The sequence below is a fragment of the Nansenia antarctica genome (genome assembly GCF_963989245.1).
Source record: "Nansenia antarctica genome assembly, chromosome: 15".
In the NCBI taxonomy this organism is placed as follows: Eukaryota; Metazoa; Chordata; class Actinopteri; order Argentiniformes; family Microstomatidae; genus Nansenia; species Nansenia antarctica.
Window position 1 is genome coordinate 25,024,950 of NC_137685.1, and position 27,562 is coordinate 25,052,511.

Here is a 27,562-nt window from a genome sequence, read left to right on the forward strand (position 1 = left end):
ATGTCCCTGAAGGTTCAGACCAGCAACGTGACCAACAAGAACGACCCCAAGTCCATCAACTCCCGTGTGTTCATCGGCAACCTCAACACGGCGGTGGTGAAGAAGTCGGACGTGGAGACCATCTTCTCTAAGTATGGCCGCGTGCTGGGCTGCTCCGTGCACAAAGGCTTCGCCTTCGTCCAGTACGCCAGCGAGAGGCACGCCCGCGGAGCAGTCATAGGGGAGAACGGCCGAGTGTTGGCAGGACAGACCCTAGGTGAGTTCAGCTTATGCCAAGTTATGTCAGCCAATGTCATCAGAGATGTAACAGAGGTGATAAAAGAGATCACATGTCCCTCCTGAGACATCTTCCCCTCTACCCCCCCCAACCCCCGTACAGTTTATATACTGTAAAAATGTTTTATAAAAACTATTTTAAAATATATAAAAATAAAAATCTTCTTACTTCTAGCACTACGACTGCCAATTGCCCCTGGCCCAAGCATAGATTACCTTTTCCTGTATTCACTTCCTTTTTGTTGTAAGTCACTTTGGATAAAGGTGGCAGCTAAATGCCAAAAATGTAAATGGAAACATGTTACAACTGAGATGCTCTGCTGAGACTTGCAAGCTCAAAAATTGCCCTCGGATTACATAAGAGGGTTCAATCCCAGTTAAGAGTCACATAGTAAACAAGATGCCTCACGTTTTAATTCCTTAATTCCTTTTTAATAGCTCATACTTGAGCTAAATGAAATCCAATCGATTGAACGCCCTTGACCTATCGATTGAACTCCCATATTACATGCCAGCCACCATGGCTACAGCCTTTATGTTGGTTCTGCACGTATCTCACACACTCTCTCGCTACTCTCTGTAGGACTTATCAGCTGTTGAAGAAGCCGTCTTGTTATCAGAGCATTGATCTCCATGGCAGTCAGAGATAGTGTGTGTGGTTAGGTTAGCCACAGAGGAATAGCGTTAGAAATAGCTCTGGTGGCAGTAGGGGCTTCATTTAACACCCTACTATTAGAACCGCTTCAGCCCCCATTACACACAGAACCATGCTTGAAGTCCTGTCAGTGGCAGGGAGGGGGAAGTTACACACAGAACCATGCTTGAAGTCCTGTCAGTGGCAGGGAGGGGGAAGTTACATTACACACAGAACCATGCTTGAAGTCCTGTCAGTGGCAGGGAGGGGGAAGTTACATTACACACAGAACCATGCTTGAAGTCCTGTCAGTGGCAGGGAGGGGGAAGTTACATTACACACAGAACCATGCTTGAAGTCCTGTCAGTGGCAGGGAGGGGGAAGTTACATTACACACAGAACCATGCTTGAAGTCCTGTCAGTGGCAGGGAGGGGGAAGTTACATTACACACAGAACCATGCTTGAAGTCCTGTCAGTGGCAGGGAGGGGGAAGTTACATTACACACAGAACCATGCTTGAAGTCCTGTCAGTGGCAGGGAGGGGGAAGTTACACACAGAACCATGCTTGAAGTCCTGTCAGTGGCAGGGAGGGGGAAGTTACAAACCAGGGATATGGTGATGATGCTGATGATGACCCAGGTATCTGTCAGTCATTTGTCTGATTATTTCATTTAATTTGTACTCGTGGGGCCAGACATAATAATAATAATAATAATAATAGTAATAATAATAATAATAATAATAATAGTAATAATAATAATAATAATAGTAATAATAATAATAATAATAATAATAATAATAATAGTAATAATAATAATAATAATAATAGTAAAATTAATAATAATAGTAATAATAATAATAATAGTAATAATAAAAATAATAATAGTAATAATAATAATAATAATAGTAATAATAATAGTAATAATAATAATAGTAATAATAATAATAATAATAGTAATAATAATAATAATAGTAATAATAATAATAATAGTAAAATTAATAATAATAGTAATAATAATAATAATAATAGTAATAATAATAATAATAGTAATAATAATAATAATAAAAATATGTATTTGCCATGCAATCAACTTGTCTGTCAATTGTTGGAATTTGTTTGTTTTTTGCTCTAGGCACAGGCACATAGTCGGCGCCCCTGGAGCAATTAAGGGTTAAGTGCCTTGCTCAAAGGCACATACAGCTCACTGCTGAGGCCGGGATCGAACCAGAGACCTTCCAATTGCTAGCCAGCCTCTCTATCCACTAGGCTACCGCCGCCCCCTGTTGTTGTCCACAAATTACAGATGCTGTGGCATATAGTCTGGAGGATTATTGTCCTCCAACTCTTATCGACAGATGGGGAGGGACATGCATACACAGGAAATCTGCCTATAGTTATTTGTCTTCATAATCTGGTTGTGCTTTTCCGGACAACACTGCCCCCCCCCCAAAGATTGGCTCAAGACTCATTTCAGTTTCTCTTTGGAAGCCTCTCACTATGATATTGCACACAACGATTTAACTACTAGTTTTACTTTTACCTGTACCATGTTACCATAGCCAACATGAACATTTAAGAAACAGTCAATCGTTTGCTCACTAAAAATACACCCTACCTCACTAAACTGCGTGTTTAGTAGTGCCTGGCTTCTGATATTTGATTCAACAGTCGGTCAGTCTTTGTCCTCAGCCTCCGTAACTAAATACCACTCCTTTACCATCATGAAGCAGCTGTGCAAAGACAAACCAAAACAATGGTTTCCATTTCCACTGTCCTCTAAAATTAGAGCCGTATGTTGAAGCTGTGGCGTGTGCCGTAACCACGGTGACTTCCTGCCCTTCATGGAGATAAATGAGCGGGAAAGGGCTGGGGGTGGGGGAGGGGCATTGCCAGGTGGGTAACCTGCAACCTGCACTTCCTCACAGGGGGGATCAGGGGGCTTAACTCCGCTTCCTCAGACTCTCTCCTGGCTGACTGAGATACTCACATACCAACACATATCTCTCTCTATATATATATATTTATATAATACATAATAATATATGCCATTTAGCTGACACTTTTATCCAAAGTCTCACTCATACATAGGTTAACGCACACACACACACAGGCTTGTACAAACATGCTCAGCTTTCTCAATTAACGGTCAAGTTAACAGGCTTTCTCACTGTCTCTCACTCATACATACATAAACACACACACACACACACACACACACACACACACACACACACACACACATATACAGTCACACATACACACACACTTTTCTCCTAACGGTCAAGTTAACAGGCCTTCACTGTGGAGTCCCCCATTCCCCCAGGTCCACCAGCCCCAGTCCTTATCTTCCAGTTGGGTCAGCCCCAGATAGCAGAGTGCTCTCATAGATACACCACTGAGCTTCATGCAGCCTACAGCAGCCAGAGAGACTGACAGACAGGCGCTGAGAGGTCTGCTGGCAAGTCATTAGCCACGTTCCTCTGGAGAGAGAGAGAGAGAGAGAGAGAGAGAGAGAGAGAGAGAGAGAGAGAGAGAGAGGCAAAGCATGGCTAAACACTGCCCTCTAGTGGACAAAAACATCTGCTGCATCTGGCTGCCCATATCCAGGGTTTATTGCAGCTCAGATAAAGCAAGCCTTATCCCTAAAACAGACCGCAAGTGTCAACCGTTTCATTTCGGTGCCCATGTTAACGGGGTTAGAACAGCCATACAGCGGGCGTGTGAGGCATGCCATCTAGAGATTAGGACTCTCACCTATTTTTTTGCCACGCACACACGTTGCCGGCAAAACTCAACGTACAAAGATAGGGCCACTAGAGGGCAGTAGCAGCTCCGAATTTAGAGACACAGAAGACAATGTTGAAGCCAAAACAGTGAGAGCCGCAGCAGTTGGGCCCCGCACTTGGCCACGCGCTGAGGTTGACGCTTGCAGTCTATTTTAGGGGTTAGTCATTTTGGGGGGTTTTATTCTATCTCTGTTAACCCCAGTCTTAAATAATGTGGGCCTTCTGTTGGTTTCAACTTAATGTTTTGATGTTGCTACCCTGAATGTTGCCTTTAGTGACTTAAGTTTGCCCCCCCCCCCCCAAATCTAGACATTGATCCTTCACTGACATCCTGCTCTCTCTCTCTCTCTCTCTCTCTCTCTCTCTCTCTCTCTCTCTCTCTCTCTCTCTCTCTCTCTCTCTCTCTCTCTCTCTCTCTCTCTCTCTCTCTCTCTCTCTCTCTCTCTCTCTCTCTCTCCTCACCTTAGACATCAACATGGCTGGAGAGCCCAAGCCTAACAGACCCAAAGGGTTGAAGAGGTCTGCTGCAGCTCTCTACAGGTCATTTAACATGGGGTTGAGGGCTTCTGATAGAACTGGTGGATAGAACTGGACTGATAGAAGTGGACAGGATAGAATCGTCATGCCATGGCCTAGGTGACAATTTAAACGATAAAAAAGATCTAATCTTTGTATTACAATAAATAAATACATAGCCACCCATACATATTGTTACATTTCAATGCGATATATAATGCCATATCATAAAATAAAATAAAAACGACTAAAAGAAACAAGACAGAGATGTATAGGGAATAAAATGACTGAGATTATCTGTGCAATGGCACAGAGAAACTGTCAGCAGATTGTTGCAAAATGTAACCTAAGAACTGTACCATGTACTATATAACTGTTCTGTATAATGTCGCCTCATTGAGTTTTTGGTTTGTCTTCTAGTGGGTATGAATTTGATTATGACTACTACAGAGACGACTTCTATGACAGGTGAGTGGATTACCTCTCTGCTCTGCTCATGTATATTCTTATAATAATACAAAATAATAATAAGGTTTTATTTGCCATGCAATCAACTTGTCAATCAGTTGTTGGAATGTGGTATTTTTTGCTCTAGGCACAGGGTCAGCTATAGTCAGCTCAGTGCCCCTGGAACAATTAGGGGTTAAGTACCATGCAGCTCCTTCCTGATGCAGGAATCAAACCAGCGGCCTTCCGATTGCTAGCCGGCAGAGTCGTCAGAAACCTACTTAAGCTCAGAACCAATGGAATGGAAGGTTCCAATCCTGATTACCAAATTACAATAAATAAAATAAAAATAAAAACATATCCATACATATTTGTCAGCTTCATTAAGAATTCCTGCACTAAAGCATCAACAAAACTGGATCAACAAAAATTGTTTCAGATTGTGTTTCTTAATTATGCCACAATTGGTTTCATCATTACCAGCGCAATGATCATCACAAATCAAATCTAGTTAAATCGGCCCTTAACAGTTTCCAGTTGCACCCTCATAATGTGCTTTTGAAAGATTAGATTAGATTCACCTTCATTGTCATTGCAGAGTACAAGTACCTGACACATGATAGTGATAGTGAGACTTCAGTATGGCAAGTACGCTAGTTAAAGGCACATTATATGGACAAAAGTCAGTGTTTCCCCTAGGTTTTCTGCCTTGGGGGGGTGGCATTGGACCGTGGCATGGACCCCCCCCCCCGAGGGGGTAAGACCCTGTGACATACCAGCATCATGTCCAGGGGTGTACTTGTACATTAAGCCGCCTCACGCTACGGAAACAGGAGATAGGCTCCTGCCCTATGGGCCATTAGGCTCCAGATCCTTGTGTCTCAAGGCTACTTACTTATGTGGTCTTGACTACCTGTCCACTTTCTCACCTGGTTCTTGCTCTCTCTCTCTGGTGTGCCGACACCATCCTGCTCTCTCTCCTTCTCTCCCTCTCTATCCTCCTCTCTCCCTTTTGCTGTCAACCAAAAGGCAAACATAACAACCAGAGTATGTATAATCTAATAAGAGGTATAAATTGATATCAATTTATAACATAATTATAATAGAATATTGGATTGCTGTGGGCAATGCAGTCAGATAATGTCACTTTACTTTTGAGCAAAAAAATCGTATGTCCAACTATAAAAATTCCAATGCTAAATATGTAAATATGCCATTATGGTATTACCATGAAGCCCAATTCTAGCAGAATAAGAAAGATTGTTGATCTACTTTAAGTAAAATAATAAAGTGCATCCAGTTAGCTCTTTAGCTGGCAAGTGTGCAAGCAGACTAGCTCATCTCATCAACTCTGAGCTAGCTAGCTAGCTTGCTAGTGTAGTGTATTCTTATTGATTATGAATCAAAGAACAGTTAGTTTAAGATAATTTAATTAGTTACAGGCAGGTTTATACATTACATCTGTTCCCCGTGGATCCTGGGTGAGAAGAGAGCTCTCTGTGTCCCTGTCTCCCCTTTCCCCTCCAGAGGGGAGGGGCCAGCGTGCATGTGTGTCCCTGCTCAACCCCCAAAGGTCCCTGCTGGTCATCTGTGTCCCTGCATGCCCTGGCATGTGTGTGTGTCTAAAACATACCACATATTCATACATAGATCATACATACTACAGAAATATACTACACATCCCCCCTCGGACCACCCAGAGGGTGTTCCGAAACGAAACTACCATAAAACAAAAACAAAAACACAAAACCCCACAAAACATTCCCAAAAAAAAAAAAAAAAAAAAAAAAAAATTTTTTTTTTTTTTTTTCAAATAAAATTAAAAATTAAAAAATAAACAACAACAGACAGAAAAACTACACCAACACACAACACAAGAAGCACAATAACACAGACCAACCCAGGACCAGTATTAGGAACCAAAGATATCATAAACAAAAAATAGAAAACAACCAATAATAAAAAGAATTTCGAAAATAACAATCACAATTAAACTAAACACAGTTCATCATGCACAAATCAATACAGAAACTTCCAACGACCGATGTTTTCTTTGTCCTTGAAGCGTCGGGGTCAGAGGTTACTAGCACTTGTACCCAGTTGGAGAACAGCCTTTACCGCTGTCTCAGATTGATATTCTTTCCCAGTCAGGAGCTTTCCATTTTCGTTGCGCTAGGAACAGAACCTCTCTCCTAGCTTTGTATAACCACCACATCACTTCTCAACTGACCTCAATCACACGATATAGAAACAAACAAACAATACACAAATAATGACATTCAGTTATCATAACACATAATTCTCCAACAGTAAGCACAGGACAAAGGGAATGCATTAATGCATAGATCTTCACCTCAGGTGAGGACTAGTCTTCTGAAAAGTTCATTAACGTGGACTGAGTGACTGATTTTCCAAAAACAGTCAATGAGGCCCTGCCTTCTAAGAAAGTCAAAAATCATGTCTGCTATAATAGGTGCTCCTATCTTGGCAAAATAAGTTTCCCATGCCCCTAAGACCGTTTCCAGCCATGCTATCATCTGCTGTCCATTCCCGTCGTTCCCTTTGATCTGCTGCTTCACTACCCTATTCATAGTCTTTAATCTTTTCCTAACTGGTCGTCGTCCGTCAGTGTCATTGAGGTTCAGGTAGCCGCCTGGTCCCCTCCCACGCTGATCAAGGTCTGGGGAGTCGCCCTCAGCATCATCTGAAGCATGGTGCAGGCACTCGCCAGCATCCCCAGTAGCACAGGTGTCCAGGCTTTGGACACCCCCAGGCTGGACCTCCAGACTGTCAACACTCTCTGCTTCGTTGGTTTCTGGTTCATTGGCATCTGGACAGCTTTCCGCTGTCCCCTCGGTTTCAGGCACTGCCGGTAATGTCACTGGCTGTAACACTGGCATTGCCACTGGCTCTGGCAACACCACAGCATCTCCTCGTAGCTCCTCCTTCTCAGGTTCTCTGGGGACCTCGGCACCTGTTGGCACAACATCCTGCCTACTCTGTACATCCACCCCCCTGTCCACCACCCGTGGCCCTATTGGGGTAGGGATATGCCCAGACACCACTGGTGTACCCACTCTGATGTTGTTTCTCCAACAGACCCCACATTGACCTAAAGCATGGTCAATCTGTTCCATCAAATATGGACTCCAAAACCCATATTTCTTGGTGATCTTGCGTCTTACCTCCCCCCTAGCCACATGTGCTAATCCATGAGCTTCCTGTATTAACATGCCTAATAAATCTGAGGGTGCTACAACCAACCCCTCATGATTCCTCCATAGACCTGTGTCATCCTGACTTGCCCCCCTTGCTAGCCAAACGCTCTTGTCTAACGTAGTAACTCTACTCTGTAACATCAATAAATCCTCAAGTGTGACCATGCCCTGTAATTGCTTTTCATGTGTGACCAGAAGACCTTTACCTGCCTTGTCTGCTCCTGTAATGGCTTTGGCTGCATCCTCTGCAGCCCTGTTACCTTGTGTGACATGTGATGAGTCAGACCTGTGTGTGGCACACTTCACTATAGCTAATTCCTTTGGCTTCATCATGGCTTGTAACAGCTTCATGATCTGTGCGTGATGCTGTATAGGCGTACCATCAGTTCTCTTAAAACCCCGCCCCCTCCATACAGCTCCATTAAAATGACAAACATTATGTGCATAGGCAGAGTCGGTGTACACTGTCACTCTCCGTCCGGTTCCCAAGTTGCATGCTTCTGTGAGGGCAATCAATTCAGCCAACTGAGCCGAGCAAGGCTGAGGAACTGCCTCAGCCTGTTCTACAATAAACTTTGAATTCTGTGCTTTAACTAAGGAATACCCAGCGCACAAAGTTTCTCCTACCCCGTAACAAGACCCATCAACCCAATATTCTATATCAGCTCCCTTTAAAGGCAAAGCTTGTAGGTCTGTTCTATGCTTAATCACTTTGGCTGTCGATGGAACCTGAGCACCGCTGTCAGGTGTGCATTTTACTGTACAGTTCAATTGGCATAGAGCATCTCTCCCTAGCAGCCCTGTTGGCGTGTGTTCTGACACAAGTGTTGACAGAGTTGCTCTCTGTCCCTTGTACTCTAAGTCTACAAGCTCAGTTGTAGGAATCAGCTGTTTAATTCCCTCAAATCCGATTGTCTTCACATATTCTCTAGACATAGGGAGGTGCGTGGCGCCTTCAGGCTTCTGTGTCACCACCAGCTGGCACCTCCCACTCGGATCTTCCGGGCACCCCTATAGGCCAGCTGCTGGGCCTCCGTAAGGGTTCATCACTCCTGGAGCAGGTGTAGTAGGGGGCCAATATCCTCCTCCTTGGCTCCCCCCTGCGCCCCCCTGGGGCCTGTTGCAGCAGGCACAGGCTAGATGTCCATTCTGGTCACATTGGCATGGTTCTAGCATCTCCTTCCCTGCTGCTGTCCATCCCCCTGGTGGTGGTCCTTGGCCAGGCTGTGTGTACATCTGGCATGGAACCGCTTGCACCCCTGGTGGCCCTTGTGGGTATGGATACCCCCCTTGTGGCCCCTGTGGGTAGGACTGGTAAGTAGCAGGATACCCCCCTTGTGGCCCCTGTGAGTAGGACTGGTAAGTAGCAGTCTGCACTCCAGGTGGCTGTTGCTGTGGGGCTAAAGCCTGCACTCCCTCTATGTTCCTCTCGCTTTCAGTCAATTGCAAATGAGTCAATATTCTGAGGGATTCTTCGTCTCGTGCCTTCTGTATCTGAATGTTCTTTCGATATAACTCAACTTGATGAGATACGTGGTCTATATAAACAGCTTTGTTCATGTGTCGTAGCCCCACCACTTCTGCTAGCTTATCCTTAACTGGGGTAGGAAGCCCTTCTTGTATTTTTTCCCTGATTATGGATTTTTCTAAGGGGTTATCTTCAGCGTCTTTCCCTGTCACACTTCTCCATTGAGAGTACACACGGGCAATATAACCCCTGGGATTCTCATCCCCCCCCAGTGGCTTCACAATGATATTGTCTGGGTGAATGTGAGTAGGGTAGGTCTCTCTGATTGCTTTCCACAGCCTGCCTCTGTTTGCTGCGAAGAGCTCTGGATCATAAACTGATGTATTGATATATCTATGAAGTCCTGCCTTCATCAATATTTCCTGCATTGTATCCAATCCTGCAATAAAAGCTAAGAGTCTTTTCAGGTCTCCCATCGCGGCCTGCGTTCCTATCAGTATCACGTCGACTTGCGCCGTCCAAGAATGTCCTCCCTCTTGAAGAACTGGGAGTTTCTCGATCACTTCAGACAAATCTGTATGATGCCACGGATGATATTCCATCTTGTTACCCCGAATCAGCACTGGACAGTTCTTTAATGTATTTGATGACATTCGGTGACAATCTCCCTCTTTCTCCGGGCGTCTTCTCCCACCTTTCCTTTCGGCTGTGGCTATCATCTTCCTGACCTGCGAGTTGTAGCCTCCATCTGCATTGTCGTCATCACTTGAGTCTGCACTGCCATCTTCGCTGTCATCTTCCTCGTCACTCCTGTCGTCCCCTTTTCCCCTTGGCTCCTTCTTCTTCTTCTGGGAATGATCCTCCAGTGCCTTAGCATATGGAGGGGGACTGGGGGCAGGACACTGAGCTATTTTCTGTCCCTCTACCTTAAATAGATCTAAAATAGCTAACTCTAACTTGCGCTTCTCTGATCTAATCTTTCCTCTTTGATGTGCTTTGTGCCCATTGATAAGTATCTCCAATGTTGCAATTAATTGTAAATTAATGCTGCCCTCTTTCGGCCACGGCTGTTCAATGTATGCCCAACGGCTATTCCATTTCGTAGACATTTTGCTAATTTCCCTAACAAGAGGATTCATTTTTTCCACTACAGCCATAGGGGATAACGTAGCCAACATTCCACGATGTTCACTAATATCTTTTAACAGCTTCGTGGAATTCGACCCCATTCTACTTGGCTCAATATGCTGACAATATTCTATATTAGATAAGGTGTACGCTTCTTACAACCCACCTTATGTTGTCTTGTTTGCTAAACAAATGCTAGTCCAATATAACTGTATTGACCATCCCCACAAAAACCCTGCAACTTCAGAATAACAGACTTGCCTCTTGTGTATGTCAGTGCAGTATTAACTTAAATCTAATCTCTGTGTAAGTACTTTATACTTAAATGTGTTTCCTAATTGTTTATGAATGTGTCACTTAATTACTCATTCAATCCTAATTACAGTTCTGGTCAACACAATTATTAAATCACAAAGATTGGTCAACACCTAAGTATTCACTGATTTACAAAAACCCTTTTACTGCTTAATTATCAAATATGTACTATTCTGCTATTCCTTAATCAAACACTGTGGAAATGACCTAACTAAAATAAAAGATGTAAATTACAAATATTAATTATAACCTGTAGAGAAATCGACTTGTTATTTGGAAAAGAATGAATGATTAATTATTAATTACACACTTAAAGAAATCGACTTGTCATTTGGAAGGAATAAAATGATTAATTATTCATTACAATCTGTAAGGAAATCGACTTGTTATTTGAAAGGAACAAAATGATCAGTTAGAATTATTCACTATATCATCATATACATTGATTTAAAACTTATGGAATCAATCAATTGTTTTGGGAAACAGAAAATGAATGATCTGAATAATTAATTCAACTGATAAGTAATTAATTAAATTAATTAAAGTAATTTAATATAGAACAATCATTTAACCATCTATTTATTAATGTATCGGACTGTTTCATCGACCTCAGCTGTATCTCCCTGAGGATTTAGTGTTTTAAAATGTATTGTCGTATTTCGACCAGCAGATGGAGCTGTGCTCCGGCTAACGCGCATCGATTGCGCATGCGCCAACTCTTAGCCAAGGCTATGAATGTTTTAACCGTAACTCTAAACTATTTAAAATACCCCGAGATCAATTCACCATATCTCTATCTTAAATACTATAGTCTATGTAATGCAACAATCACACGCAACCCCCCTACGTGTCCGAAGCCTAAAGGCCAGAGACAGAAAGCAGGCGGCTCAATTTAACAACCCTTTTGTCCTTGAGAAACCACCGCGTGTTTGTAGCCTGCCCTCATAAAGATGGCCTCTGTGTGTGTCCTTTAGACTCTCTGACACACTGCAAATGGCGTCTAAATGCAAATGGCGTCTAAACTCCGCTGAAAGTACACTGCACGTTTCCCTCATAAAAATGGCCGCCCACACAATAGCGTCCTCTCACACAGACAAAGAGAAATGGCGTCTACAGTTCTGCTCATATGTTTTTCACTTCTACAATATAAAACAGACTACCCAGTCCTCCAACACATAAACACAACCTCACCGAATTTTACACAAACACACACGATATTCCAATACCGTACAAACAAACCTTACCATTAAACACTATTTTTTACAAAAAACGAACTTCCAAGTCCGGCTCTCACCACCCAAGATTATGAAAAGTTTGCATCTATTCCAACAAGATTACCGTTACACAGATTCTTTTGACTATAACTTATCTGAGATTTACAGTTTATTTTAAACACACCAATCGACTAGAGAGAGATTTCTGCAGAAAATCCGCCTTCTTTGTTAGATTGAAGTTCGCAAAATACTGTAAATTAAGTTACATTAAACTCCGTCGCTTGCTCGCCATTTACTGTAGTGTATTCTTATTGATTATGAATCAAAGAACAGTTAGTTTAAGATAATTTAATTAGTTACAGGCAGGTTTATACATTACATCTGTTCCCCGTGGATCCTGGGTGAGAAGAGAGCTCTCTGTGTCCCTGTCTCCCCTTTCCCCTCCAGAGGGGAGGGGCCAGCGTGCATGTGTGTCCCTGCTCAACCCCCAAAGGTCCCTGCTGGTCATCTGTGTCCCTGCATGCCCTGGCATGTGTGTGTGTCTAAAACATACCACATATTCATACATAGATCATACATACTACAGAAATATACTACACTAGCTCTTTGACACTATTTACACTATGGAACTATAGTCAGACACTTTCTAGTCACGATAATAACGACAAATTTTACTCTGGTTTTTAACTGGTTAATTTAACTTTCTCTCTCAGATTACTCAGCAATTATATTTGCTAACGTTTCAACTTGCTTACTTTCCATCTGCAGACATCACAGCCGGCAAAAAGTCTCGCGTGCGCACACTCGCGAAAATTTTTGCATTATTCTCCAGCGCTGGCACAGCGCGAAGCGAAGTGTGGAGATAGCTCTGGCTATGCGAGACTACTGGCGGACTAACGTTACCAACGAGCCCATGGGCTTGCCACTCGCCAGATTCGGGTTGGGTGCTTTGGATATTTGGATATTTTAGCCTGCTTGTCAGATGTTTGGTGTCTACGTCCGTAATAATTCCTCTTTCTTGGGGGGGCGGGGGGTTCCGTTGGGAGGGCGGCCCGCCCCCCCAAGGCAATGGTAGGGGAAACACTGAAAGTATTGGGACACCCGGACACCCATGTGTGCTTGTTGAACTTCTCATTCCAAAACCATGGACATTAATATGGAGTTGGTTCCACCTTTTCTGCTATAACAGCTTCCACGCTTCTGGGAAGACTTTCTACTAGATTTTAGATTGCAGGGATATGATCCCATTCAGCCACAAGCGCATTAATGAGTTTGGGCACTGATGATGGGCGAGAAGGATCGCAGTCGGCGTTCCAATTCATCCCAAAGGTGTTGGATGGGGTTGAGGTCAGAGCTCTGTGTGCAGGCCAGTCAAGTTCTCCCAGACCAAACTCGGCAAACCAGCATGTCATTATGGACCTCACTTTGTGTATGGGGGCTTTGTCATGCTGAACCTGGAAAGGGCCTTCCCCAAACTGTTGCCACGAAGTTGGAAGCATACAATTCTGTAGAATCACATTGTATGCTGCAGCATTACGATTTCCCTTCACTGGAACTAAGGGGCCTAGCTTAAACCATGAAAACAGCCCCAGACGATAATTGTGTCCACATACTTTTGTCCATATAGTGTATATACAGGAGAGGATAGTAGTAAGCTATGTACAGTTAAGGTAGCTATGTACACTATGGTGTATGCAGATAGAGGCTATATCAAAGAGGTATGTGCAATGTACAAAAATATGGTATGGGCAAAGGTAGTATTTGTAAACAGCAGTAGTGCAAAGGGTAATTGAGTGAGAAAGTCATCCCCAAAGGGAAGTCGTGCCATGAGAGAGAGGAGTCCAGAATATGCCCCATAAATGTACACTCACCCAGCTGTTAGCCCCGCGACGCTGTTTCACAAGAAGACCTGAAAAGCAAACTTTGGCACTTTCTCTCACCGCCCGCCCTCGTTTTTCAGTGGCTACGAAAACCCTGCTGCTTTCTCTCTGTTGGACGTCTCTGTTTGCAGATGTTTGAACATAAAATCCACACGAGGAACACATTTCAACCATACAGAGCAGTTTATTTATATCCCCTTGTGATGTCAGTGCCTTGAGTTACGGCTGACAGACATGGCCGCCGACTGGGATCAATATATTACAGAGATACCCAATCATACCCCTCTTCTTTCATGTGATCTCAAAACCTCAAGCCTTTAGGGAGAAGCTGACGCAACCAGTGAGAACATCTCTCTCTCTCTCTGACTGGTTCTGGCTTTGAAGCCATGCTCTTGCTCTTCATTTATAATACAGTGAGCACAAAATCTCACTGTGGAATGCAATCTCTTCAAACCCTTGGAAATTAGCCCTTGTTCGTAATGCCTAATCATTATTATAATGCTGATGATGAGAATAATCAATTCCATTGGTTAAACACCTACTTCCAAGATGCCCTTAGAAGAGAAAAGCCAAATGCTGTCTCTGTATTTTGTAATGCTCTACTTACAGTATCTTATGGTGGTCTTTATGGAGGTTTATTCGTTCACTTAAAGATGGTAGTGCTGTGTATTTATATGCTCTTGATAGCAATATTATGTTCCTCTCTAAATAATCCTAAAAACTCTAAATCTGAAAGACAGTAGATTCCCTGCGTAGTCCCTGGTTTAGGGTGATGTTGAGAAGTGCAGTGCCTAGTTACTTTCCCCCCAGTTTTCCGACAATATAATGACCCTCAATTCTTACTACAATTCTGTTTGACTCTAAAGCTCTGCACAAGGTTGGAATACAGACTGGGCCAGTGGGGCCAGAGGGCCTCCAAGCCTCCAAGCCTATCTTTTGAATTAAAAGCAACATACCGTAGCTTAACAGGCAGGTATATACTGTAAGACATTCCTTGGTAGGAATATACCAATAATATAATTCTGAAATATGGACCTCAAAGGTTGGAAAAGGTGCTTCCAAAAGGAAAGCCAAAAAGCAAGAGAGGTAGTTTTGCTTCAAAGTGTTCCACTTATTGCCAAGTTCTTCTCCTCTAATAGTAATAATGATGACAGCAGCACTATTGTCAGCTGTAAGGAAGGATGTAACACTAGTTCAGTTTCCAGTAATGTTGTCACTCCCCCAGAGCCAGACTTTGAACAGCTAATGGTATACAAGAACCATCATTTCCACCTCAGGAGCATTTGTGCAGTTTACAAGAATCAAATCAGCAACCAAGCCATACACGAAAAGAGTACAGAACACAGATCATGCATGCAGATGCCTTGCACCAGCGGACAAAGGGCAGTGCTATAGATGATCTCATGCAGCAACTTGATGGAGAATGTTAACTACTGGAGGGACATTTTGAAAAGAATTGTAGCAGTGTTCTCAGTGATCAAGTTCTTGGGTGAAAGAGGACTTCTGTTTAGGGGAGATGATGAACGGTTTGGATCAACCCATAAGGGTAATTTCCTTGGCATCCTAGAATTGCTATCACAATTTGACCCATTCAAATGGGTTTAATACCCAAGATATTAAAGAGTTTGACGGAAAAGGAAGAGGCACAGTGTTCTATTTGTCATCGACAATAGGAACTCATTGAGCTAATGGGTCAGAAAACTCGCCAAATAATAGCAGATGAGATTCGGGATGTCAAATATTTTTCCATAATTGTTGACTCCACCCCAGACCTGTCACATGTGGCCCAATTGACGTTAACAAGAGCTGAAATGTTTGTTAACAAGAGCGGAAATGTGGTGGAGTGATTCCTGGGCTTTGAGCCAATTGAGAGCCACACTAGTAAAAGTTTAGCAGACTGTGTGACTGTGATGGTGGAGGGCCTTGGGTTGGACCTCTCAAACGGTAGACATATGACAATGCAAGTAACATGTCAGGAAAATACAATGGGCTACGGGCCCTCCTGAAACAAAAAAACAACAACCTCTGATAGAGTGCCTTGCACAGCACATTCACTTGCCTTAGACGGCAGTAGCCCTGAGGCTGAAAGGTTTGTTAACATGTTGCAGTCACAGTACACATTTTGCTCTTCATCCACATACAGATGGGGAAAAGCTTTTAGGGAGACAGGTGTCAGACTGACATACAAATTGTTGTCCAGTAGTACTCAGTGGAGTGCTCTGGCAGTCAACCAAGGCACAGTGAAGAAATGACACCCACATTAGAGAAGCCTTCGGTGCTATGAGCAATGATGATAATGAGAAAATAGATACTTGAATTGAGGCCGCTGGACTACAGTGGGCCCCCCTGCTGATTTTGTAAGTTTGCCCACTTACAAAGAAATGAATAGTCTATAATTGTAATGGTAGGTTTATTTTAACAGTGAGAGACTGAATATTAAAAAAAACAGAAAAACACATTATATAAAAGTTATAAATTGATTTGCATTTGATCGAGGGAAATAAGTATTTGATCCCCTAGCAAAACATGACTTAGAACTTGGAGAAGAAACCCTTGTTGGCAGCACAGAGGTCAGGGCGTTTCACGAGGTTTGCGCACATCTCAGGAGGGATTTTGGTCCACTTCTCTTTGCAGATCTTCTCCAAATCCTTAAGTGTGTGTCCGTGTTGTAAGTAGGACTATAGCTGTTTCTCATTCCTCTTCCTCCCGCCCCCTCCAGGCTGTTTGAGTACAGGGGCAGAGTGTCGCCAGTCCCCCGGGTGGTGCCAGTCAAGCGGCCTCGCGTTGCCATGCCTCTGGTGCGCCGGATCAAGTCTTTGCCCGTAAAGCTGTTGGCGCGCTCCTCGGTCCTCCCCAGCGGTGCCATCAAGCCAAAGCGTGAGTTTCCACCAGGCTCAGTATCGACCCGTCATCACTCAGTGACGCTTGAGACACAATCAAGACTTGACCTTAAACACCCAGGTTGAACTTAGATTATTAGTACCTCTTTTCAACTGAAACTTTATATGCTCTAAAGAAATCTAATACGTATACATTTGAACAGTTAATTGGATTTGTCAGGAAGAGAACATGTGTTGCCTTGAGCAATGTCCTGTTGTGGTGTGACTATATTGTCTTCTCTTGATCCCATTATGTTGCAATGAAGGTCTCACATTGAAATAGCTCTGCTCTCTGTCACTCTCTCCCTCCCTTCCCCCCTCACTCTCTCCTCTCTCCCACTCCTTTACACCCCCCTTCTCCTCTCTTTCTCTCTCTCTCGCTCTCTCTCTCTCTCTCTCTGATCTCTCAGCAGTGAAATCTAACGAGCTGCAGGCCATTAAATCAGAGCTTACTCAGATCAAGTCCAACATCGACGCCCTCCTGGGCCGTCTGGAGCAGATCACAGAGGACAAACACATTGCTGCTGGTAAGAGTCAGTCAACCTTCCCAAGAACACTTCAGAGTAGGGAAGAGAGAGCTGTATTCTGGGGAAATGATACATAAACAATTTATTAACCCCAGTATGAAAAACATGGCCAAGAGACTGCTACAAGAAGCTTCGTGGGTAAGAACAATTGAATGTAATGTTTTTTCGTTTAGGTATTTCCAGTCTCATAAAATATGTCTTGCCAAAACCAAGACTCTGGTTTCAAACCCCTGAGAAAGTATTGTCACACCCCTTTTCCACCATAATTTCTCACAATAATGGCATTTCTGTTTCTTTCTGTTGCTAGATGCTAGTTGTAAAATCTGAATATTGTATATACAGTGCCATCCATAAGTATTGGAAAGAGGTAGCATTTTGTCTTATTTTAGCTCTATACTCCCAACAGTTTGGATATGAAATCGAACAATTGATATGAGGTTAAAGTAGAGATTCTCAGCTTTAAGTCAATGTTGTTGTTTTTTTCAGATTGGTTTCACCATTTAGAAATCACTGCCCTTTTTATACTATAGAAAGTCCCCACACCAAAAGTATTAGAAAATGTGCTTGACAGGTGTTTCTGGTTAGTCAGGTGTGTTCCGTCACATCATCTGTGCAGGCATAGTGGACTATAACTTCAAATAAATGCAAAGCTGTAAGAAGCAAGACTGATAATTAGTCAAATAAGCACTACACATTCTGGTAACTTTTCATTCATCAATATCTTGTCATCAATTCACACAAAGAATGGCGCTACATAATTTGTGGGCGACAACATATTTAATGCACACCTGTAGGCAATGAATTTAACATGTTTATTATAGAATAATCTACCTACTCAACAAGACTACAGCGGTGCGCCAAATTCAACCTGTGAGTCTCCAAGCACTCTTGACAGTTTTGTGATTTTTCTCATGTTTTTATTAATTGCTTCAGCTAAATAAATAGGCAATTCCACCAACCATCTTTTTAGTTTGTGCGTAAAGGCAATCGTATCGTAGGCAACGTTGATAGTGTCCTATTAGATTGTATACCTTATCTAAGACATGCAGTGTGGCATGATTTCATTAGTAATTAGCACAGAGAGTGGAGAGGCGATGTATGCAACATTGGTCAGTCAATGTTTTAGGAAATGTAACGTACAGAATTTAGTAATGTGAGATTACGCTAGGCCTACTTTCACATATTTGTAAGAACAAGGATAGTGGTTTAATGACAGATTATCCCTAACCACTGATATGCCTGCTATGATCAAATAAATGTCTATGTTCAGCTATTATTATAGAACGTGAAATAGCTCATTTGCCCACTCCCTTTGACAAGTCCTCCAGACAGACCTATTTAAGCTTCAGCTATATTGGTGCAAAGTTTGTGTTGGACGGAGCAGACACACCTTGAGGTGACCAAAACAGTCTTTACACATGGTTTTTAGTGCTGCCACTGGTTAGCGGCAGCAAATGTCACCATTGCACCATAACGTGAGTTTCGAGCCACTTAGCAATGACAAGCATCTGGGTAACAAAGCAAAGACTAGCATCTGGGTAACAAAGTGAGCAGTGGTTGTGGGATTTATAATTGTTTTCTTTAAGTGCAGATCATCAAATTTGTAAGCATGAACCCGTCCAATAAGTTTAGAGATGAGTCAATAGTTTATATACTGACTTGAATTACTGAAACTGCTACAAAATGTTTAATGATGTTACAAGTTCATAATGGGGGTTGAAATTATAAAAATATGTCTTTAAAAAGCCACAATCCAAAGTTCTAGAAACAGCAAATTTGCTGGCCGACCGTTCGGGCAGTGGCGGCTGGTGCTAAACATTTTGGGTGGGGCACAGGTTATGGGGGCATGCTCCACGGGGAAGAATATCAACTTTAAAATCTGAATTTACAGTCGATTTTAGCATGAGAATAACAGTGTTTCCCCTAGGTTTGCTGCCTTGGGGGGGTGGCATGGACCGTGGCATGGACCCCCCCCCCCCAGGGGGTAAGACCCTGCGACATACCAGCGTCATGTCCAGGGGGTGTACTAACTTGTACATTAAGCCGCCTCACGCTACGGAAACAGGAGAAAGGCTCCTTCCCTATGGGCCATTAGGCTCGAGAACCATCGGTTCTCAAGGCTACTTACTTATGTGGTCTTGACTACCTGTCCACTTTCTCACCTGGTTCTTGCTCTCTCTCTCTGGTGTGCCGACACCATCCTGCTCTCTCTCATTCTCTCCCTCTCTATCCTCCTCTCTCCCTCTTTTGCTGTCAACCAAAAGGCAAATATAAACAACCAGAGTATTTATAATCTAATAAGAGGTATAAATTGATCCATATCAATTTATAACATAATTATAATTGAATTTTGGATTGCTGTGGGCAATGCAGTCAGATAATGTCATTTTGACATTACTCTCTCACCTGGAAAAAAACATGTCCAACTATACTATACAAAACAGACATTTCAAATGCTTCAATCCACTGTCCATGTACTGTAAATATGCCATTATGGTATTACCAATGAAGCCCAATTCTAGCAGAATAAGAAAGATTGTATATCTAATTTAACTTAAGTAAAATAATAAAGTGCCTCCAGTTAGCTCTTTAGCTGGCATGTGTGCAGCAGACTAGCTCATCTCATCACCTCTGAGCTAGCTAGCTCGCTTGATAGTTCTTTGACACTATTTACAATGGAATTATTGTCATTGTCAAGTGTCAGTCAGACACTTTCTAGTCACAATAATAACGACCAATTTTAACCAACTTTCTCTGTCAGAACACTCAGCAATTATATTTGCTAACGTTTCAACTTGCTTACTTTCTATCTGAAGACATCTCACCCGGCAAAAACTCTCTCGCGTCGCGCGCACAATGTTGTATTTCTGGTTTGGAGCCGGAAATTGCAAAACGTCACGTTTGACGTCAGACTTAACCACCGGATATTCAGGGATATTCAGGGCATTTTTTAATTGTTACTACCCCTAGTGGTAGTGGCCCTAGGCTGCAGCCTAGGTAAGCCTATAATCTGCGCATGCTCGGGGCGCAATTTTTGCGAAATTTTGAGAAATAGGAGACAGACAATTGGAGCGCTGCTACAGCTCACGTGTAAGCCAAAAGTATTTGGCCTGCCATAGACTTGCATTCGGCCGGCGCCCCGACTCCTCCCCCTATGTATTTTAACAGTGAATTTTACACACACACAGATCAAATGTTTATTGTATTGGAGGATTTGTAATGAATGCTGATAGGCGCCGACAGAATATCAGCCGCATTTTGTGAATAAACAATGTTTATTTAAAAAAAAAACTTTTACAAATCGCAACTAGGAAGTGAAGGTGGGGGCGGCGCCCCAGCGCCCTCTATCGGCCAGCCGCCACTGCGCTCGGGGTAAACAACACGGAAAACACAGTGTTGAGTTTTAGAAAAAGCAACTAGAGAGACAGTTTGTCTACGTGACTGTCCCCAAAAGTTTTGTTTTACATATAATAACCTTGAACATAGGGCCAAAGGTCCGACATAGTCCGCCATTCATCCGGTAGTTGCTATATTGCTACTCTATTCATTACTGACTACTCTTCCAGGACTCCATTGGCGCTTTTCCACTACAGGGCCAGCCCGGGTCCGGTTTATTATCCTTTTTCCACTGCCAAAAGTACCCGTGCCATTTCTGGTACCCGTGCCGAACAAGAACTAAAATAGTTCTTGTTCGGGATGGGTAGCGAAAGTTGCTTTTTTGCCAGGCTGCGTGTGTGACGTGTGACGCTGCACACCGTTGATTGGTCAATGGAAATCGTCATCCCATGTTCATAGATTTCTTCTCTAACCGCCATCTTTAAATACCACAACAGATTTCGCTCTAGGAAAATGTCACTTACTGTTTCTGTAATAACTTATAAATATATAATATAAGATTATAATAAAGATTAGAAAAAGTATGCTAACCATCGTATTATCTTAGTTTAATGTCATTTCAATGCATCATAGAACTTTTATTTACAACAAGCATAACAAAAAAATCGCTATTATGGCGATGTGCTGTGCCTATGCTGTTCCTCAGTCCAGCGGCAGTCAAATGCCGGTAGATTTGCGTCTTGCTCCCGTCATGTCTGGCGTTCATCTCGCTTTCCCCCCCGTTGATGTATTAAACAATCTAAGCAATCTAATCAGAGCAGTTGTTATTATGTAATATTATTGATGGATGTGCCCTTTTTGATGGAGAGCTGTGAGCGGATGACTGGATGTGAGCATGTATTTGACTCATGCCGATAGATTCGCGTCTTGCTCCGAAACCGGAGCTGTCGGTGCAGACAGGATTTTACAGCGTTCCTTCAAACTACCGTAATTCATGAACTATATGCCCAATCTAAAAAATGCAAACAGTTTCTGAAAGCAGAGAAGTTGCACTTTTTGAACAGTTGAACTTTTTTAGGCTTATTACGGTAGTTCACCAACAAAAACAGCACAGTGCTCAACGTGTCAGGAGAAATAAAAATAGAATCGTGTCTATTTTGTGTGTGTGTGTGTGTGTGTGTGTGTGTGTGTGTGTGTGTGTGTGTGTGTGTGTGTGTTCTAAAATCTTTCCACCTTAATGCTTTCACCAACCCAAGCATGTCAGGAAGGATGAAAGGAGGACCTTCAGCCAGCCTTCTGACATGGATAGTAGAGGATGCAGTTTCCCACTCTCCTTATAACCTCTCTATCCATTAGGTGTCGGGTCATTATGTTTCCATGCTGTGAGACAGAGACACCTTTTATGACCTGTGTATTGACTCTCCACACACGACATAAATATAGCTAGCCTTGTGAGGCTGGTGTTAGAAAAGGTGCTGAGTCAGTGAGGTGGGATGGTTATATGAGCCGGCAGTCCTACTGGGTTTATGACCCTATAGGCAGGGCCAGCTGTGTTCCTGACTGTTTCACACACACACACACACACACACACACACACACACACACACACACACACACTCATAAATTCAACTGAATTCACAGTTCCTCTAGGCAGAAGAGGCCAGGTGTCGGATCACTGTTCCCTTCCCAAAATCCCATATAAAAGAACAGACCTTGTAACTGATACTCTATATTATAACACTCGGTGTGTTCAGCCACATCATTTGTGCAGGCATAAGAGAGCAATGTCTAGTATTGATTCTAGACTTTGCGTTTCCCTTTGGAGTCTGCTATTGACGTCTGTTAACACAAGGACCAAAAAGATGTGAATGAAAGTCAAGGAAGTGATTAGTTCTATTTCATGCATTACACAGTGAAACTGGGTTGATCAGGTGTCTATAGTGTTGGCCCCCCCCACACACACACACACAGACAGGTTGATCAGGTGTCTATAGTGTTGGCCCCACACACACACACACACACACACACACACACACACACACACACACACACAGACAGGTTGATCAGGTGTCTATAGTGTTGGCCCCACACACACACACACACACACACACACAGACAGGTTGATCAGGTGTCTATAGTGTTGGCCCCACACACACACACACACACACACACACACACACACACACACACACACACACACACACACACACACACACACACAGACAGGTTGATCAGGTGTCTATAGTGTTGGCCCCACACACACACACACACACACACACACACAGACAGGTTGATCAGGTGTCTATAGTGTTGGCCCCACACACACACACACACACACACACACACACACACACACACACACACACACACAGACAGGTTGATCAGGTGTCTATAGTGTTGGCCCCACACACACACACACACACACACACACACACACACACACACACACACACACACACAGACAGGTTGATCAGGTGTCTATAGTGTTGGCCCCACACACACACACACACACACACACACACACACACACACACACACACACACACAGACAGGTTGATCAGGTGTCTATAGTGTTGGCCCCACACACACACACACACACACACACACACACACACACACACACACACAGACAGGTTGATCAGGTGTCTATAGTGTTGGCCCCACACACACACACACACACACACACACACACACACACACACACACACACACAGACAGGTTGATCAGGTGTCTATAGTGTTGGCCCCACACACACACACACACACACACACACACACACACACACACACACACAGACAGGTTGATCAGGTGTCTATAGTGTTGGCCCCACACACACACACACACACACACACAGACAGGTTGATCAGGTGTCTATAGTGTTGGCCCCACACACACACACACACACACACACACACACACACACACACACACACACACACACACACACACACACACACACACACACACACACACACACACACACACACCCACACACACACACACACACACACACAGACAGGTTGATCAGGTGTCTATAGTGTTGGCCCCACACACACACACACACACACACACACACACACACACACACACACACACACACACACACACACACACACACACACACACACACACACACACCCACACACACACACACACACACACACAGACAGGTTGATCAGGTGTCTATAGTGTTGGCCCCACACACACACACACACACACACACACACACACACACACACACACACACACACACACACACACACAGGTTGATCAGGTGTCTATAGTGTTGCTTTGGTTTCCAAATGTCACAGTAGATAGAGCTCAACATAATCTACCATGTTTATTTAGGTTCATTCAAAGTGTTACTCCCCATATAGAATCTAGGGGATATGGGGAGTAACAATATGTGTCAAGTTCTAATGCTTTGGTCCTCATATCATCTGACGTAATGATCAGACATTTCTTTCTAAATCAATGACACATCGCTAGTCAACTAACACAGCTTGTTTTGTGTGCCTGCTAACAATGTAAAGTAGTGTTATAGTTAACTAGGTAGCAGTGGGGATTACTCACCGAATCCATTGCGTTGCAGTATTTTGGCTTGACTAGCGAGTTGGTGTTGTGATTCTCAACAACGTTGAAACGTAGTTCCGTGTTTCAAAAGAAAAGTCTGAACATTTTCATTGGTTGCCGATATGAGGACCAAAACACTAGAACTTGTCACATGTATAAGGGTAACAAACAGGTTTCTGTGAAACACTTCAACTTAAAACTACTCTCTATAAAAAATGGAGAGCGAATAGGTATTAATCAGCAATGTCAAGTAAATTAACTTTATGTTATTAAGTGGTTAACAATGAACAGTGAACAATGCAATAAGCTTGAAGTGATACAAAACACAAGACTAACAAACACACTTAAACACAGTCAACATCATAGACACACACTACAGACCTGAGGTACCACACCACAGCTTTAACTCAAACATAAACCAACACAACAACAATCCGGGAGTTGTAGACTAGCCCACTGGCACCATCTGAGTGTCTCTCCCAGCCTTTTGTCCTCCACCCTTAATTGAATGCTAAGCCTTCACCATGACGATGGGCAGGAGGGAAGGGCAATCACCTGGGAGAAAGACAAGAAACAAACAAAACACACACAAAACACACACTACGTAACACAAAGACACATTTTTGGGACCCATTAAATCCCATTGCTACACACGGGTGGAACAACAAACCTGATTTGTACACTGACTGCCTGGTGTTCAAAGTTTCATGACTTTTAGAATGGAATGGAATGGAATGGAATGGACTTTATTTGTCATTGCTACAGTACAGGTACCAAACAACGAAATTTAGGAGGGGTGGCTCCCCTGGTGTTAGGAAAAGGGATTTTTTTTATTTTTTTTAGAAAAAGCATAAAAGCATAAAATCACAAGAAGGTAAGGAGCTGGTTTACATCAATAAAGGCTATGTACACAATCCACTGTACTATACTGCACAGATAGTCAACTAGGGTTGTCATATTGCACAAAAGTATTTTTTCACATTATTTTAAAGTGACACAGTTTGCAGGCTTGAAAATGTACATGTTTGTGCCTCAGCACTAGCTGCCATACAATCCGTCCGGACTGTCCTGGGCCCAGAACTTAGGCCTTTTCTGTGTTCAGGGCCTTGACGGCCCTGTGGTAGAAGCAGTCCTTCAGTCTGTTTGTCTTAGCGGCCAGGGTCCTGTACCTCCTGTTCGAGGGCAGCTTGACAAAGTGTACGTGCCCAAGGTGGGTCGGGCCCCTGGAGATCTTGGAGGCCCTCCTGAGACAGCGTGTGTTGTACAGCTCCTCCAGAGAGGGGAGGGGAGCGCCGGTGATCTTCTGTGCTGTTCTCACGACTCTCTGTAGCGCGTTTCTCTCCGCTGTTGTGCAGCTGTGGAACTAGTTGGAGATGCCGTAGGTGAGGATGCTCTCCACTGCGCCGTGGTAGAAGGCCACCAGTATCTCCTGCTTGTTGTGTTCTTTCCTGAGGCATCTCAGGGTGTATAGCCGCTGTTGTGCCCTCTTGATGGTGCCTTTTGTGTTGTCCTTCCAGGCCAGGTCATCCCGCATGTTGTGTCCCAGGAATCGGAGGGTTGAGACTCTCTCCACGCTCTCTCCGTCAATGAGCAGGGGCTGGATCTCGGACTTTTTCCTCCTGAAGTCTACGATGAACTCCTGGGTCTTTGACTTGTTTAGCAGCAGGTTGTTAACCTTGCACAGCTTGCTCAGTTGCTCTACCTCATCCCTGTACGCCGCCTCGTCCCCCCCCGAGATACATCCCACCACGGTGGTGTCGTCTGCAAACTTTACGATGTAGTTGCTGGGGTGGACGGGGGTGAAGTCGTGGGTGTAGAGGTTGTAGAGGATGGGGCTTAGCACGCAGCCCTGGGGGGACCCAGTGCTGAGGCTGAGGGCTGTGGAGGTGTGGGGGCCCACCCGCACCCTCTGGGGGCGGTCGGTCAGGATGTCCTTGATCCACGCACATATAGAGTGTGATAGACCCAGGTCTAGTAGTTTGGTCACTAGCCTGTCTGGAAGGATGGTGTTGAAGGCGGAGCTGAAGTCCACGAAGAGCAGGGAAGGCTAGGGAAGTGTTTAATGTGGCATCTACAACATGCTAGGGAAGTGTTTAATGTGGCACCTACAACATGCGCCCCGAGGTAGAACCTTGTGTGGGAGGTCAGAAACAAAGGTCAGAAACAATTGCGCAACAGACCCATTAAACAGACATTTAACAAACTACAAGAAGGGTCATAATATTTGGATGTGGAACAAGGAGGATTAAGTGTTGAGTTCATGTTCCAATAGTTAATTTTCTAAATATTGTATAGCCGCTTGCTTCATGTACTGAAGACAATAGGTTCAGTATTGGAGACAATGATTTAAGTGTGTACAGTACAGGGGTGATTGTTTCAATGTCTGTATTCAATCAATTCAAATCAATCCTTCATTTAATGTGTGTGTGTGTGTGTGTGTGTGTGTGTGTGCGTGTGTGTGTGCGTGCGTGTGTGTGTGTGTGTGTGTGTGTGTGTGTGTGTGTGTGTGTGTGTGTGTGTGTGTGTGTGCGTGTGCGGTGCGTGTGTAGAACTACGGAAGGCAGAGGAGAGCAAGAGCGAGATGTCAAGTGATGAGGAGTGGTGCTCAGACACAGAGGAGCTGCTGGATGACGAGCCTCATCACAGCGAGGTGGGAGAAGACGGCACACAGGACGAGTGTGACGACAACGAGGTCAGTGTGTGTTTGTGTGTGTGGGAGTGTGGATATTTGCATGTTTTTAGATGCGTGCGCGTGGTGTGTGTGTGTGTGTGTCTGTGTGTGAATGAATAAATGAATGGTCTTTATTGTCATTGATATAGTACAGGTACCATACAACGAAATTTGGGAGGGGGGGCTCCCCTGGTGCTAGGAAAAAAACTAAAAACAAGAAGTGTGTGTATTCTTACGAGTGTGTAAGGGTATGCACAGAGGCAACAGGGGTGTAAAGGTGTTAGAGGTTGGAAATTACATTAGTGTGTGTTTTGGCTTTGGCGTGGTATTGTACTGGCGCCTCCAGCTCTCAGACTTTACTCAACCATATGTGCTATCACACAATATTACTTTACTCAACCATATGTGCTATCACACAATATGACTTTACTCAACCATATGTGCTATCACACAATATTACTTTACTCAACCATATGTGCTATCACACAATATGACTTTACTCAACCATATGTGCTATCACACAATATTACTTTACTCAACCATTTGTGCTATCACACAATATTACTTTACTCAACCATATGTGCTATCACACAATATGACTTTGTATTCCCTCACTTACCCATTTATACTCCCTCATGTCTGATCCCAGGAAAACAACCACCTATCGGAGTTGGACTCCATCCTGCAATAA

The 27,562-nt window shown here is 43.6% G+C and overlaps 1 protein-coding gene across 1 annotated transcript; it reads left to right on the forward strand.

Annotated features, from left to right (window-relative positions):
• raly (RALY heterogeneous nuclear ribonucleoprotein) lies at nt 1–27,562 on the forward strand (the record flags this gene model as incomplete). Its single annotated transcript, XM_080546176.1, has 7 exons — nt 1–256; nt 4,167–4,239; nt 4,636–4,683; nt 16,605–16,762; nt 17,175–17,291; nt 26,750–26,892; nt 27,521–27,562. The coding sequence occupies 7 exons, from the start codon at nt 1–3 to the stop codon at nt 27,560–27,562; spliced, it is 837 nt and encodes a 278-aa protein (XP_080402302.1).